The sequence below is a fragment of the Callithrix jacchus genome, chromosome 3, assembly GCF_049354715.1.
Source record: "Callithrix jacchus isolate 240 chromosome 3, calJac240_pri, whole genome shotgun sequence".
NCBI lineage: Eukaryota > Metazoa > Chordata > Mammalia > Primates > Cebidae > Callithrix > Callithrix jacchus.
The window spans coordinates 110,110,543-110,123,461 of record NC_133504.1 but is presented as its reverse complement, the minus strand read 5'-3'; the positions used below and the strand labels follow the sequence as shown (position 1 = coordinate 110,123,461).

The following is a 12,919-nucleotide window of genomic DNA, read 5'->3' as shown; positions in this document are numbered from 1 at the left end:
TCCTTTACCTTTCCTTTTCTATTGGGGGGCCCTTCCTGTTAGCATTTAAATATGTTGTATATTTAGCCTCTAGAACAGTGCCTGCACTGAAGTAAACCATCCGTAAAGATTTCTTGAGCAAATGAATGAATAAATGAATGGAGTGCTCAAATCTCTCTTATTCTAGAAAATGCTCCTCTTACTCTATATCTTTTCTAGGTCTTTCCTACACTCAAACGTTCAATATTTACCCTTTCTCATCTCCCTTTTCTTCTCAACCTATAGAATGTGACTTCCATCTTTACCATTTCACCAAAACTACTCTCCCCAAGGCCACCCAGGATGTCATTATTTCTTTCACCTTCTTTGACACCTCAGTCACACTTGGCACTGTCAGTCTCTTCCTCCTCTTGGAAACACCTCCTTTGCATGGCACTATCCTGGTTTTCTTCCTTCATTTCAGGAGAAACTTCATTCACCTTACTGAATTCTTTCTTCCTCCTCCATCCATCATCTAGATGTTGTTCCTCAGTGTGGTATTTAATCCTAGACACTTTTTTATGTAACTCAACATGTTTTCCATGGGAGAATTAGTTCCCTTCCCTCATGTCAATTATTATCTGTATGCTTATAATCCCCAAATATGCATTTCAGTTCCCAAACCCTGTCTTTATATATAAGCAGCCAACAAATATATATATATATATGTTTAACTTTATATATATAAATATAAACACATATATATATTTATATTTATATATATGTAAAGTTCAGAAGTACATGTGCAAGTTTGTTATATAAGAAAACCCATGACATGAGGGTTTGTTGTACAGATTATTTTGTCAGTCAGGTATTAAGCCTAGTATCCATTAGTAATTTTTCCTGATCCTCTCCCACACTCCACTTCCTGGTAGGCCCCAGTGTTTGTTGTACGGTTTATGTTGAATGTCTCTATATATATCCATATTACTAATCATCAGTAAAATTTAAATCAAAACCATCTCACAATGAGATACCATTTCACACCAGTCAGAATGGCTATAATTAAAAAGTCTAAAAACAACATGCTGGTGAAGCTGCAGAGAAAAAGGAATGCTTATACACCAGTAATGTAAATTAGTTGAGCCACTGTGGAAAGCAGTTTGGAGATTTCACAAAGAACTATCATTTTACTAAAAAGACACATGCATTCACATGTTCATTGCAGCACTATTCACAATAGGAAAGACATACAATCATTGTAGGTGCCCATCAGTGGTGGGCACAGTAGAAATAATGGTAGTTTTGGTGGAGTGGTGGAGTTAATGGCAAAACCATAATTACTTTTGCATGAACCTAACACTTAAGAGACAACCTAATACTTTACAATTTAACGTATCCCAAATGGAATTTGTCGTTTACCCCATATCCACTTGTGTTCTTGTGTTTTCCCAGTGGAAGGTGCCTCTGCTTACCTCTATTTGCCCTGCCTGCTCTAAGCCAGGGACCTCGGCATTGCACTTCTCTTTTTCATCTCTCACCTGTCTGCTCTCTGCCCCCACATATTTTCTATCAAATATTGTCTTATTTCTACGTGCTATACATTTGGGTATGCTTGCATTTAAAAATATATCTTGAATATGTTTACTTCTCTTTTTTTCTTCTCTCTCACTCCCCTAGTTGAAGTTCTCATCAGCTCTTGCCTGGGTTTACCACAATATTCTCTCAACAGTTCTTTGGCCTCTCCACAATGTAACCAGGGGAATCCTTCTTAAATACAAACTCAGGGAAATCACTGGCTTGTTTGAAACACTTTGGTGATCCCCCAGTACTCTTAGCACAATGTCTTTAAGTGGCTTAGGAGAACCTGTGTCATCTGACTTGTTTACCCTGTGAGTCTCACTTGTGGAAGGTTTTCTGAAGATTAGCATGGATATGTGTCAGTGCATGGTATGCATGGCCACGAAATAAATGAGGACTCCTCCACTTGTTACTTCAACCCCATTTTTACGGATAAGGAAAATGAGACTCACTGAGGATAAGCGGCAGGCCCTAATTCACATAGCTAGTTAATAACAGAGTAGGAATATATGAGCAAATCTATCACAGGCAGTTAAAATTCAGGAAAACATTGGCTAAACTTTATATTCTCCTTCTGTGGTTTTTTTTCTCTAGCTACATTCCAAACCAATAACTTGTTTACATGTTCTAATTGAATATTTAATATCTTTTTATTGGTTTATTATGTGATAATATTTTCCTTTCTTCAAAATAAGGTAATGATGGCCAAACCACAGTGCACAAACAAGATCATTAGCAGCTTTGCAAATGACTGGACTTTAAGTCCTTTCTGCTCCTCCCTGACAACCGCCCAGTGGAGCCTGGGTGAGCTTACACACTGCAGAGCTGCCAGAAGCTCTGCAAAAGGAAGAAGGAGATACAACTGGTTTTCTTAAGTAAATGGCCTCTGTTTAAATTTGGCTTTTTATCAGTCCTTTAAAATCACATGAAATATAAACAGGCATCCATAAATATGTCCTATCCCAGCTGAGTTTTCCCCTCTAGATACTGGCAGGGCAGGACAGAGGGACATATTTGAATTTTTATAAGTACTCTGCTTGTATAATAGATGTTAGAAAGACAATTGACACCCAACCTTCTGTGGTCTCCTTTTCCTCCTCCTGCTGTAGCAGGATTGGTCAGTGTGACCAATAGAATATGGCAGAAGTAATGGTATGTAACTTCTGAGGTTAGGTTATAAAAGACATTGGGGCCTCAATCTTGGTGTTCTCTCTCTCTGCCTAGTGTCTCACTCTGGAGGAAACCAGATACCTTGCTGTGAGCAACCCTGTGGAGGAGAGGCCTACATCATAGGACACTGAAGGCTCCCGCAAACAGCCATGGGAGTGAGCTCAGGAATAGACTCTTCAGCCGCAGTCAAGCCGTCAGATAACTGCAGCACTGCATGTAAGCTTGACCACAACCTAATGAGAGATCCTAATCCAGAGCCATCCAGGTTAGTTACTGTGGGATTCCTGACCCTTGGAAACTGTGAGAAAGATTTGAAGCTGCTAAGTTGTGGAGTGATTCACTATGAACCATAGATAACTAGGTACTTATAAAATATACATCCTTTGTTCATTACAGTTGCGTTTATTTCACAGAATAATATTGCAAGGAAAAGGACCGACCCTCTCTGCTTATCTATTTATTGATAAATAAATCATACTTTAACCTCTTCCTCTCTAATTTTAAGGCATTCTACATATGTATGGGGGATATTTTAAAAATGAAGGTTGCACAGGTTATTTCTTTTTGGAAACTTCTAATGTTTGATGAACTGACTTTCATTTACTGCTTTGCTGCATGTTTACCCCAAGGGTATATTGTAAACATGTATGAAATCTCTGTTTCAGAGATTTGATGTTCACTGCTAATTTATGTTCTGTGAGTGGTATTTTTCTGATTTATTTATTTTAATTGACAAAATGGTATATATCATGTAAAACATAATCTTTTAAAATATGTATACACTGTGGAATGGCTAAATTGAGCTGATTAACAAATGCATTACCTCACATACTATCATTTTTTTGTGTGTGTAGTGAGAATTGTGAGCAGATTGTAATGGTCATTTTTTGAACATCTTTCATATCTTTTTTTTTTTTTGAGACTGAGTCTCACTCTGTCACCCAGGCTGGAATGCAATGGCGTGATCTTGGCTCACTGCAACCTCTGCCTCCCAGGTTCAAGCAATTCTCCTGCCTCAGCCTCCTGAATAGCTGGGATTACAGGTGCATACCACCCAGCCTGGCTAATTTTTGTATTTTTGGTAGAGACGGGGTTTCCTCATGTTGGCCAGTCTTGTCTTGAACTTCTGACCTCACGTGTTCAGGCTGCTTCGGCCTCCCAAAGTGCTGGGATTACAGGCATGAGCCACTGTGCTCGGCTTTTCATATCTTAATTATTGAAAAACTACCTGATCATAAAAATCAAGTCTAACTTAGGGAAAGAAAGGGAAACAGATCGCGTGGTGGCTCGCTCCTGTAATCCCAGCACTTTGGGAGGCCGAGGCGGGTGGATCACAAGGTCAAGAGATCGAGACCATCCTGGTCAACATGGTGAAACCCTGTCTCTACTAAAAATACAAAAAATTAGCTGGGCATGGTGGCGCGTGCCTGTAATCCCAGCTACTCAGGAGGCTGAGGCAGGAGAATTGCCTGAACCCAGGAGGGGGAGGTTGCGGTCAGCCAAGATCGTGCCATTGCACTCCAGCCTGGGTAACAAGAACAAAACTCCATCTCAAAAAAAAAAAAAGACATAACCAAGCAAAACATGTGTCTAAATTTAATTTTCTCTACTGCAGGAGTAAAGAAAGAATACTCTGATCTACCTTCCCACAGCCCCCAGTCATTGAGGATAAAGTCATGGGTGAGTTTTGGGTTAAAGGATTATCCTGGCACTACTTGTGATCTAAGATCCAGTCTTTAGTGTGTTGGTAATTGATTCTGAGATGTTCTGACATCTCCTATTGTCAGAAACGAGCTTGCTTTTTTATTATTTCCATGTGATTTTGAAAAGTTTGACCCAAAGTCCAAGTTAAGGTAGGATATTAAATAAGGAAGGACCCAAAGCCTGCTGAGATTTTGCCCAACTCTCTGAATTCACGTGTTTCTTTTAGGCTGAGCTAACTGCCGAGACCTCAGTGTGTGTTTACCCTTGCTACCCTTCCGAAACAGTGCCATATTGGTAGTAAGAAGTGACTTTGCAATGACAGCATGTGCACCAAGTGAGTCCTGTCTAGCAAGCTGCCACCTTTTTGTTTCAAGCTTTTGATTTGAGCATGTGGAGGGACCTCTCTAGGAAGCATGCAGGGCTTAGGGCTTGTCTGGGGAAGAAGACATCCCTCTTCTTTGGCTAGTGATGCATTTACCTTCTTTAATTCCAAAGCAGTGGCCCCACTCCTTCAGGGTGATGTGCTTATCCTTGTTAGGGTCACACTCCTCAAAGAAGCGGGTTATGCAGTGTTCCATGGGCACCAGAGATGCTCGCAGAGGAGCAAGTTCAGAATGTGTCAAGACTCTGCAATGAAATACATGGCATCCTATTAATTGAGTTAGCTTATGTATGATGATTTAACTCCTAGGCTTACCAAGGACATTTTTCTCCCATAAGGTTGCTGTATATGCAAAATAAATAGAATACTGATGAAAACTGCCAATGAAATAAACTGTTTGTGGGTAAGGTTGACAGCTTTTGGGATGTCAATTCAAAAGGTTTCTCTCTTCATGGGAACTGTCCTTCCCCTACCCTAAATCTATAGGGGTGTACCCAGCAATCATGTTGGTACAACCTGGTTCTCATCCACTGGCCATACCTGATTGTTTTAGATGTAAGCACTTGACCCATGTTGGGCCAATCAGAATATCTTGGGAATTTAGGATCAAGAATGAGAAAATTGGTGGAGTCTCTGTGGGAAGCTGGAGCTTCACATGTAAACTTGGGAGCTGTGGAGTAGCCATATTCTGCTATCATCACGGCAGCTCTGTGCTTAGACTCCTAAGTATGTTTGGCATTTCAGTATTCTAAAGTGGACCTGGGAAATGTCCTAAATTAGATTTCCTTTTGCAGAGATATGTAGACATTTTATCAGAGAGATAAATCTAGAAATGGAAAGGTAAAAAGAGTTCTTACCTATCCATAGGGTGTTGGTCAAGTTCACTAAACTGCCAGTGCACAGGATACACATACATGTGGTAATTTTTCTTAAAGTCCCTTAAGAGAAGGTCAATGGGATGGTCCCCAGCCAAGAGCCTCTTTTCGTCCAGGTAAATTTTCTTGACCTGGGATTAGGAAGGCAGAAGACTGTCAGAGAATCAGACAAATGTAATGGACTCGTCACTTGCTAAAGGTTACTTGAAGAGTGACAGTAACACAATAGAGGAAAACAAGCTCAGGACATCATGTGCAACCAAACGAAATGCCTTCCAATCAATGCTACAGGCCTTTCGCATGTCTACCTGATATAGCACCTGATGCAAGAAACCTCTGGTTTTCAGAAGAAATTTAAATCTTTTTTAAACTTTTAAATATTTTGAGTATTTTTGGCCTCTTTCTTTTAACCAAGTAATGTTCACTGCATTTTTTTTTTAACTATGAGGTTTTAATGAAAAGGACTGAATTGACTTAGGCAAAATTTTTGATTAGTTAGTGAGAAGTGCTGCTCCTTCCTCCACTGGCAGAGTCCATTCTTAGTCTTCTAGGTCACCCATCTGGTGCCCACTCAGTCTCGCTTTAGCCCTGGTGTGTTACTGCTTGGCCAGCTCCATTGAAATTTCCCCATTTCATAGTTAATACCCTCAAGGTTCTCTGTGACATTGTATTCAAGAGGGAGGCTAGAAGTTATTCTTGAGCAGTGCATGTGAAACTCTCAGCTTGTGATGTTGCCTCTTATTTCACTGAGTAATTGGAAGCAAGCAGAACCTCCACCTGCTCCCAGGACCACAGCTTTCCTTCCTGCTACCTTCCTGTGCTCCTAACCTAAGCCCAACCCCTCTCCTCTGGCAGGGACACCTATTGAAGATCACCCTCTGGCAGTTGTGTGCATTCTGTGCTCCTTACTAATTTTTCCTTCTTGACTGGGTTATTTCCAGAAGCACACAAACATCCTCTACCATCTCCCACTGCTAGGTGGGACTTTTGATCTCACTTTCCCCTCCAGCTGCCACCCCATTTCTCTTTATCTCTTTATAGCAAAACTCCTTAAAAGGATTGTCTGTACTTGCGGCACCCACATCCTTCCTCCTATTCTCTGTTGAACTCTGTCCACTGAAGCTTCCTTCCCTAGACATTCTCCCACTGCAGGAACAGCTCCTATCAAAGTCAACTTTGCTAATGTGAATAGTCTTTGCTGCTGTGAATGACCTTGACATGCTAAATCTCTGGCCAGTCCTCAGTCCTCAACTTACAACCTATAAACAACATTTGACACAGTTAATGCACACCCTCCTTCATGTTTTATTTGTCTTCACAGCATGTTTCATCCCAACTGACATACTTATACATATATTTGCTGATTTGATTATATTTGCATAAATGCACATTTGACTGTATTTATATAATTGCATGTATGCCTATATTTTTGCATATATGTGTATATATACAAATATATATATTAGACACGCACATATATACTTATTTGTTTAGAATCTTTCTCTTAATCTAGAATGTAAACTCATGAAGGTAGAGATTTTGTCTGGTTCATTGCTGTAACTCCAGTATTTAGGTCAATTTTCAGTAACTATCTGGTGAATGAATTTTCTCTGGAAGCTTCTGGAATCAATGTTCTGTGCTTTTTAATCTTAATATATTACTGATATTGTGAGTAATGGATTTCCTTTGTATCATACATCTATGTCTGGCTTATGAGAGCAAAAAAAATGCTTAGATTTAAATAAGATGTTTGGCCTGACTATATCAATGCTGAATTTATATTAACTTTGCTCAACCAGAGCTTGCTCTAGGTATGATTTGAAGAGCCCTAATTCAGGCCGACCATTGGGAAGAATGGGGAGGTTTGGTGGTTTCTGAAACCTTGTGGCATGAATGGTGACATCTACTATTCTGTGAAGCCACATGGACGAACCAGGTGTGGAGAAGCATAGTGAGCTTCTGCCAGTATGCAGAGGTAGGTAGCCCCCCACCATGTCTTTCTTCCTCATGCCCTGTAGACAAACATTGAAGAAGCTAACCTGTGGATAACTTACTTTATTTCTCTGCTTCTCATTTAGATATCCAGCATGTTCAGAGTTGGCTTCATAAAGCTGCATCAGGATATTCTTGAGCCAGTCTCTCATCCTTAGAGGAAACTGAGTCACTTCAAAGTCCGTACAAACAGGAATAGCTATTACAAGCAGAAAATATACTGTAATCTTTGAGCTTATTCGTGTCCTATGGCAAGTTCTTATAATAGGAAGCTTAACAACTTCTGGCGACTGATGGAGCTTTCTCAGGGCCCCATTTTTAGGACAGTGGTCCTTAGCCCTGGTGGCGGCACAACAGAATTGCCTGGGATTTTAAAAAACATACCAAATGCCAGCTTCCATTCAAGTAAATTCTGATGTGATTGTACTGGTGTGAAGCCTGGGCATCAGGATGTTTTTAAAGCTCTGAGAGCAATTCAAATGTGCAACTAGGCCCTAGAACCACTGCTGTAGAATCAGAGTTGAAGTTTGTAGGTGGAGGGGCAAGTACTGTTGAATAGAGGAAAAGGTAGATATTAGCTCATACTACAGGAAGAAATAATGCTAAATCTCAGTGGCTTAAAGAAACACAAGTCAATTTTGCAATTCTGCTACAAAGCCAATACAAGGTGTCAGGAGGGGTCTGCTCATTGCAGTCTCCCTGGAGCTCAGCATGATGTTGCCATTTTTTTTCTTTTTCTTTTTTTTTTTTTTTTGGAAATTTTTATTGTACTTTAAGTTCTGATATACTTAAAGGGGCCACTGACAGGCCCCAGTGTGTGATGTTCCCCTCCCTGTGTCCATATGTTCTCATTGTTCAACTACCACTTATGAGTGAGAAATTGTGGTGTTTGATTTTCGGTTTCTGTGTTAATTTGCTGAGAATGATGGTTTCCAGCTTCATCCATGTCCCTGCAAAGGACGTAAACTCATCCTTTTTTATGGATGCATAGTATTCCATGGTGTATATGTGCCACATTTTCTTTATCCAGTCTATCATTGGCGGTCATTTGGGTCGGTTCCAAGTCTTTGCTATTGTGAACAGTGCTGCAGTGAACATACGTGTGCATGTGTCTTTAGAGTAGAATGATTTATAATCCTTTGGTTATATACCCAGTAATGGGATTGCTGGGTTAAATGGAATTTCTTTCTAGATCCTTGAGGAATCACCACACTGTCTTCCACAATGGTTTAACTAATTTACACTCCCACCAACAGTGTAAAAGTGTTCCTATTTCTCCACATCCTTCCCAGCATTTGTTGTTTCCTAATGTTTTAATGATCACCATTCTAACTGGCGTGAGATGGTGTCTCATTGTTATTTTGACTTGTATTTCTCTAATGATCAGTAATGATGAGCTTTTTTTCCATATGTTTGTTGGCCGCATAAATGTCTTCTTTTGAGAAGTGTCTGTTCATATCCTTCACCCACTTTTTAATGGAGTTGTTTTTTTCTTGTAAATTTGTTTAAGTTCCTTGTAGATTCTAGATATTAGACCTTTGTCAGATGGATAGATTGCAACAGTTTTCTCCCATTCTTCAGTTTGCCTGTTCACTCTGATGATAGTTTCTTTTGCTGTGCAGAAGCTCTATAGTTTAATTAGATTTCATTTGTCAATTTTGGCTCTTGTTGCCATTGCTTTTGGTGTTTTAGTCATGAACTCTTTGCCCATGCCTATGTCCTGAATGGTATTGCCTAAATTTTCTTCTAGGGTTTTTATGGTTTTAGGTCTTATGTTTAAGTCTTTAATTCATCTTGAGTTAATTTTTGTATAAGGTGTAAGGAAGGGGTCTAGTTTCAGTTTTCTGCATATAGCTAGCCAGTTTTTCCAATACCATTTATCAAACTGGGAATTCTTTCCGCATTTCTTGTTTTTGTCAGGTTTGTCAAAGATCAGATGGTTACAGATGTGTGGCATTATTTCTGAAGCCTCTATTCTGTTCCACTGGTCTATGTGTCTGTTTTGGTGCCTGTACCATACTGTTTTGGTTACTGTAGCCTTGTAGTATAGTTTGAAGTCAAGTAGTGTGATGCCTCCAGCTTTGTTCTTCTTTTTGCTTAGGATTGTCTTGGCTATACAGGCTCTTTTTTGGTTCCATATGAAATTTAAAGTAGTTTTTTTCTAATTCTGTGAAGAAAGTCAATGGTAGATAGCATTGAATCTATAAATTACTTTGGACAGTATGACCATTTTCATGATATTGATTATTCCTAACTATGAGCGTGGAATGTTTTTCCATCTGTTTGTGTTCTCTCTTATTTCCTTGAGCAGTGGTTTGTAGTTCTCCTTGAAGAGGTCCTTCACATCCCTTTTAAGTTGTATTCCTAGATATTTTATTCTCTTTTAGCAATTGTGAATGGGAGTTCACTCATGATTTGGCTCTTTGTTAGTCTGTTATTGGTGTATAGGGATGCTTGTGATTTTTGCATATTGATTTTGTATCCTGAGACTTTGCTGAAGTTGCTTATCACATTAAGGAGATTTTGGGCTGTGATGATGGGTTTTCTAAATATGCAATCATGTCATCTGCAAACAGAGACAATTTGACTTCCTCTCCTCCTATTTGAGGACCCTTTATTTATTTCTCTTGCCTGATTGCCCTGGCCAGAACTTTCAATACTCTGTTGAATAGGAGTGGTGAGAGAGGGCATCCTTGTCTTGTGCTGGTTTTCAAACAGAATGCTTCCAGCTTTTGCCCATTCAGTATGATATTGGCTGTTGGTTTGTCATAAATAGCTCTTATTATTTTGAGATAATTCTCATCAGCACCTAGTTTATTGAGACTTTTTTAGCATGAAGGGGTGTTGAATTTTATTAAAGGCCTTTTCTGCATCTATTGAGATAATCATGTGGTTTTTGTCATTGGTTCTGTTTATGTGATGGATTACATTTATTGATTTGCATATGTTGAACTAGCCTTGCATTCCAGTGATGAAGCTGACTTGATAATGGCGAGTAAGCTTTTTGATGCACTGCTGGATTTGGTTTGTCAGTATTTTATTGAAGATTTTTGCATTGATGTTCATCAGGGATTTTGGCCTGAAATATTCTTTTTGTTGTTGTTGTGTCTCTGCCAGGTTTTGGAATCAGGATGATGCTGACCTCATAAATTGAGTTGGGAAAGAGTCCTTCTTTTTCTATTGTTTGGAATAGTTTCAGAAGGAATGGTACCAGCTCCTCTTTGTACCTCTGGCAGAGTTCAGCTGTGAATCTTTCTGGTCCTGGACTTTTTTTGGTTGGTAGGGTATTAATTATTGCCTCAATTTCAGAACTTGTTAATAGTCTATTCAGGGATTTAACTTTGTCCTGGTTTAGTTTCAGAAGGGTGTATAAGTCCAGGAATTTATCCATTTCTTCAAGATTGTCTAGTTTATTTGCATAGAGGTGTTTATAGTATTCTCTGCTGGTAGTTTGTATTTCTATGGTATCAGTGGTAATATCCCCTTTATCATTTTTTAGTGTGTCTACTTGATTTTCTTCTCTTTTCTCCTTTATTAGTCTGGCTACCATCTATTTATTCTGTTAATCTTGTTTAAAAAAACCCAGCTCTTGTATTCACTGATTTTTTGAAGGATTTTTCACGTCTCTGTCTCCTTCAGTTCTGCTCTCATCTTAGTTATTTCTTCTCTTCTGCTAGTTTTGAATTTGCTTGCTCTTGCTTCCTAAGTCTTTTAATTGGGATGTTAGGGTATCTATTTTAGATCTTTTCCACTTTCTCCTTTGGGCATTTAGTGCTATAAATTTCCCTCTAAACACTACATTAGCTGTGTCCTGGAGATTCTGGTATGTTGTATCTTTGTTCTCATTGGTTTTAAAGAACTTATTTATTTCTACCTTAATTTTGTTATTTACTGAAGAGTCATTCAGGAGCAGGTTGTTCAGTTTCCATGGAGTTGTATGGTTTCTTAATCCTGAGTTCTAATTTGATTGCACTCTTGTCTGAGAGACTGTTAGGATTTTCATTCTTTTGTATTTGCTGAGGAGTGTTTTGCTTTCAATTATGTGGTTAATTTTAGAATAAGTGCATTATGGTGCTGAGAGGAATGTATATTCAGTTGGTTTAGGGTGGAGAGTTCTGTAGATATCTTATTAGGTCCACTTGGTTCAGAGCTGAGTTCAAGTCCTGAGTATCTTTGTTAATTTTCCATCTCATTGATCTGTCTAATATTGACAGTGAGGTGTTAAAGTCTCCCCCTGTTATTGTGTGGAAGTATAAGTCTCCTTGTAGATCTCTAAGAACTTACTTTATGAATCTAGGTGGTCCTGTATTGGGTGCATATATATTTAGGACAGTTAACTCTTCTTGTTGCATCGATCCCTTTGACATTATGTAATGCCCTTCTTTGTCTTTTTTTATCTTTGTTGATTTAAAGTCAGTTTTATCAGAGACTAGGATAGCAACCCCTGCTTTTTTTTTATTGCTTTCCATTTGCTTGCTAAATATTCCTCCATGTGTTTATTTTATTTTTAGCCTATGTGTGTCTTTGCACGTGAGATGGGTCTCCTGAATACAGCACACAGATGGGTCTTGACTCTTTATCTAATTTGCCAGTCTGATTCTTTTAATTAGGGCATTTATCTAATTTATATTTAAGATTAATACTGTTATGTGTGAATTTGATCCTGTCATTATGTTGCTAGCTGGTTATTTTGCCTGTTAGTTGATGCAGTTTCTTCATAGTGTTGATGGTTTTTACAATTTAGTATGTTTTTGCAGTGGCTGGTACCGATTTTCCTTTCCATATTTAGTAGTGCTTCCTTCAGGAGCTCTTGTAAGTCAGGCCTGGTGGTGACAAAATCTCTCAGCATTTTCTTTTCTGTAAAGGATTTTATTTCTCTTTTGCTTTGAAGCTTAGTTTGGCTGGATATGAAATTCTGAGTTGAAAATTCCTTTCTTTAAGAATGTTGAACATTGGCCCCTATTCTCTTCTGGTTTGTAGGGTTTCTGCAGAGAGCTCTGCTGTTAGTCTGGTGGACTTCCCTTTGTGGGTAACCCAACCTCTCTGGCTGCCCTCAACATTTTTTTCTTCATTTCAACCTTGGTGAATCTGACAATTGTGTGTCTTGGGGTTGCTCTTCTTTTTTTTATTTAATTTATTTATTTTACTTTAGGTGTATACTATATCTGGCATTTCTCCCCATGTTATCCCTCCCCACCCTCCCCTCCCACCCCACCCCCCAGGGGTTTCTCTTCTTGAGGAGTATCTTTGTGGTCTA

General features: G+C 39.0%; 1 protein-coding gene and 1 long non-coding RNA gene across 2 annotated transcripts in view; one reads left to right on the top strand and one right to left on the bottom strand.

Moving 5' to 3' along the window:
- SPARCL1 (SPARC like 1) overlaps nt 1-12,919 on the bottom strand; it is a 59,468-nt gene that overhangs the window by 1,799 nt on the left and 44,750 nt on the right. Inside the window, exons 8-10 of the mRNA XM_002745617.5 lie at nt 7,725-7,861; nt 5,653-5,801; nt 4,892-5,040 (exon numbers count right to left, since the gene is read on the bottom strand). Coding sequence (XP_002745663.1) covers nt 4,892-5,040; nt 5,653-5,801; nt 7,725-7,861 — 435 coding nt within the window. The remainder of the gene's footprint in view (nt 1-4,891; nt 5,041-5,652; nt 5,802-7,724; nt 7,862-12,919) is intronic.
- LOC128931594 (uncharacterized) overlaps nt 2,760-12,919 on the top strand; it is a 34,859-nt gene continuing 24,699 nt past the window's right edge. The window contains exons 1-2 of the long non-coding RNA XR_008480160.2: nt 2,760-2,974; nt 4,325-4,389. This is a non-coding gene — a long non-coding RNA (uncharacterized LOC128931594). The remainder of the gene's footprint in view (nt 2,975-4,324; nt 4,390-12,919) is intronic.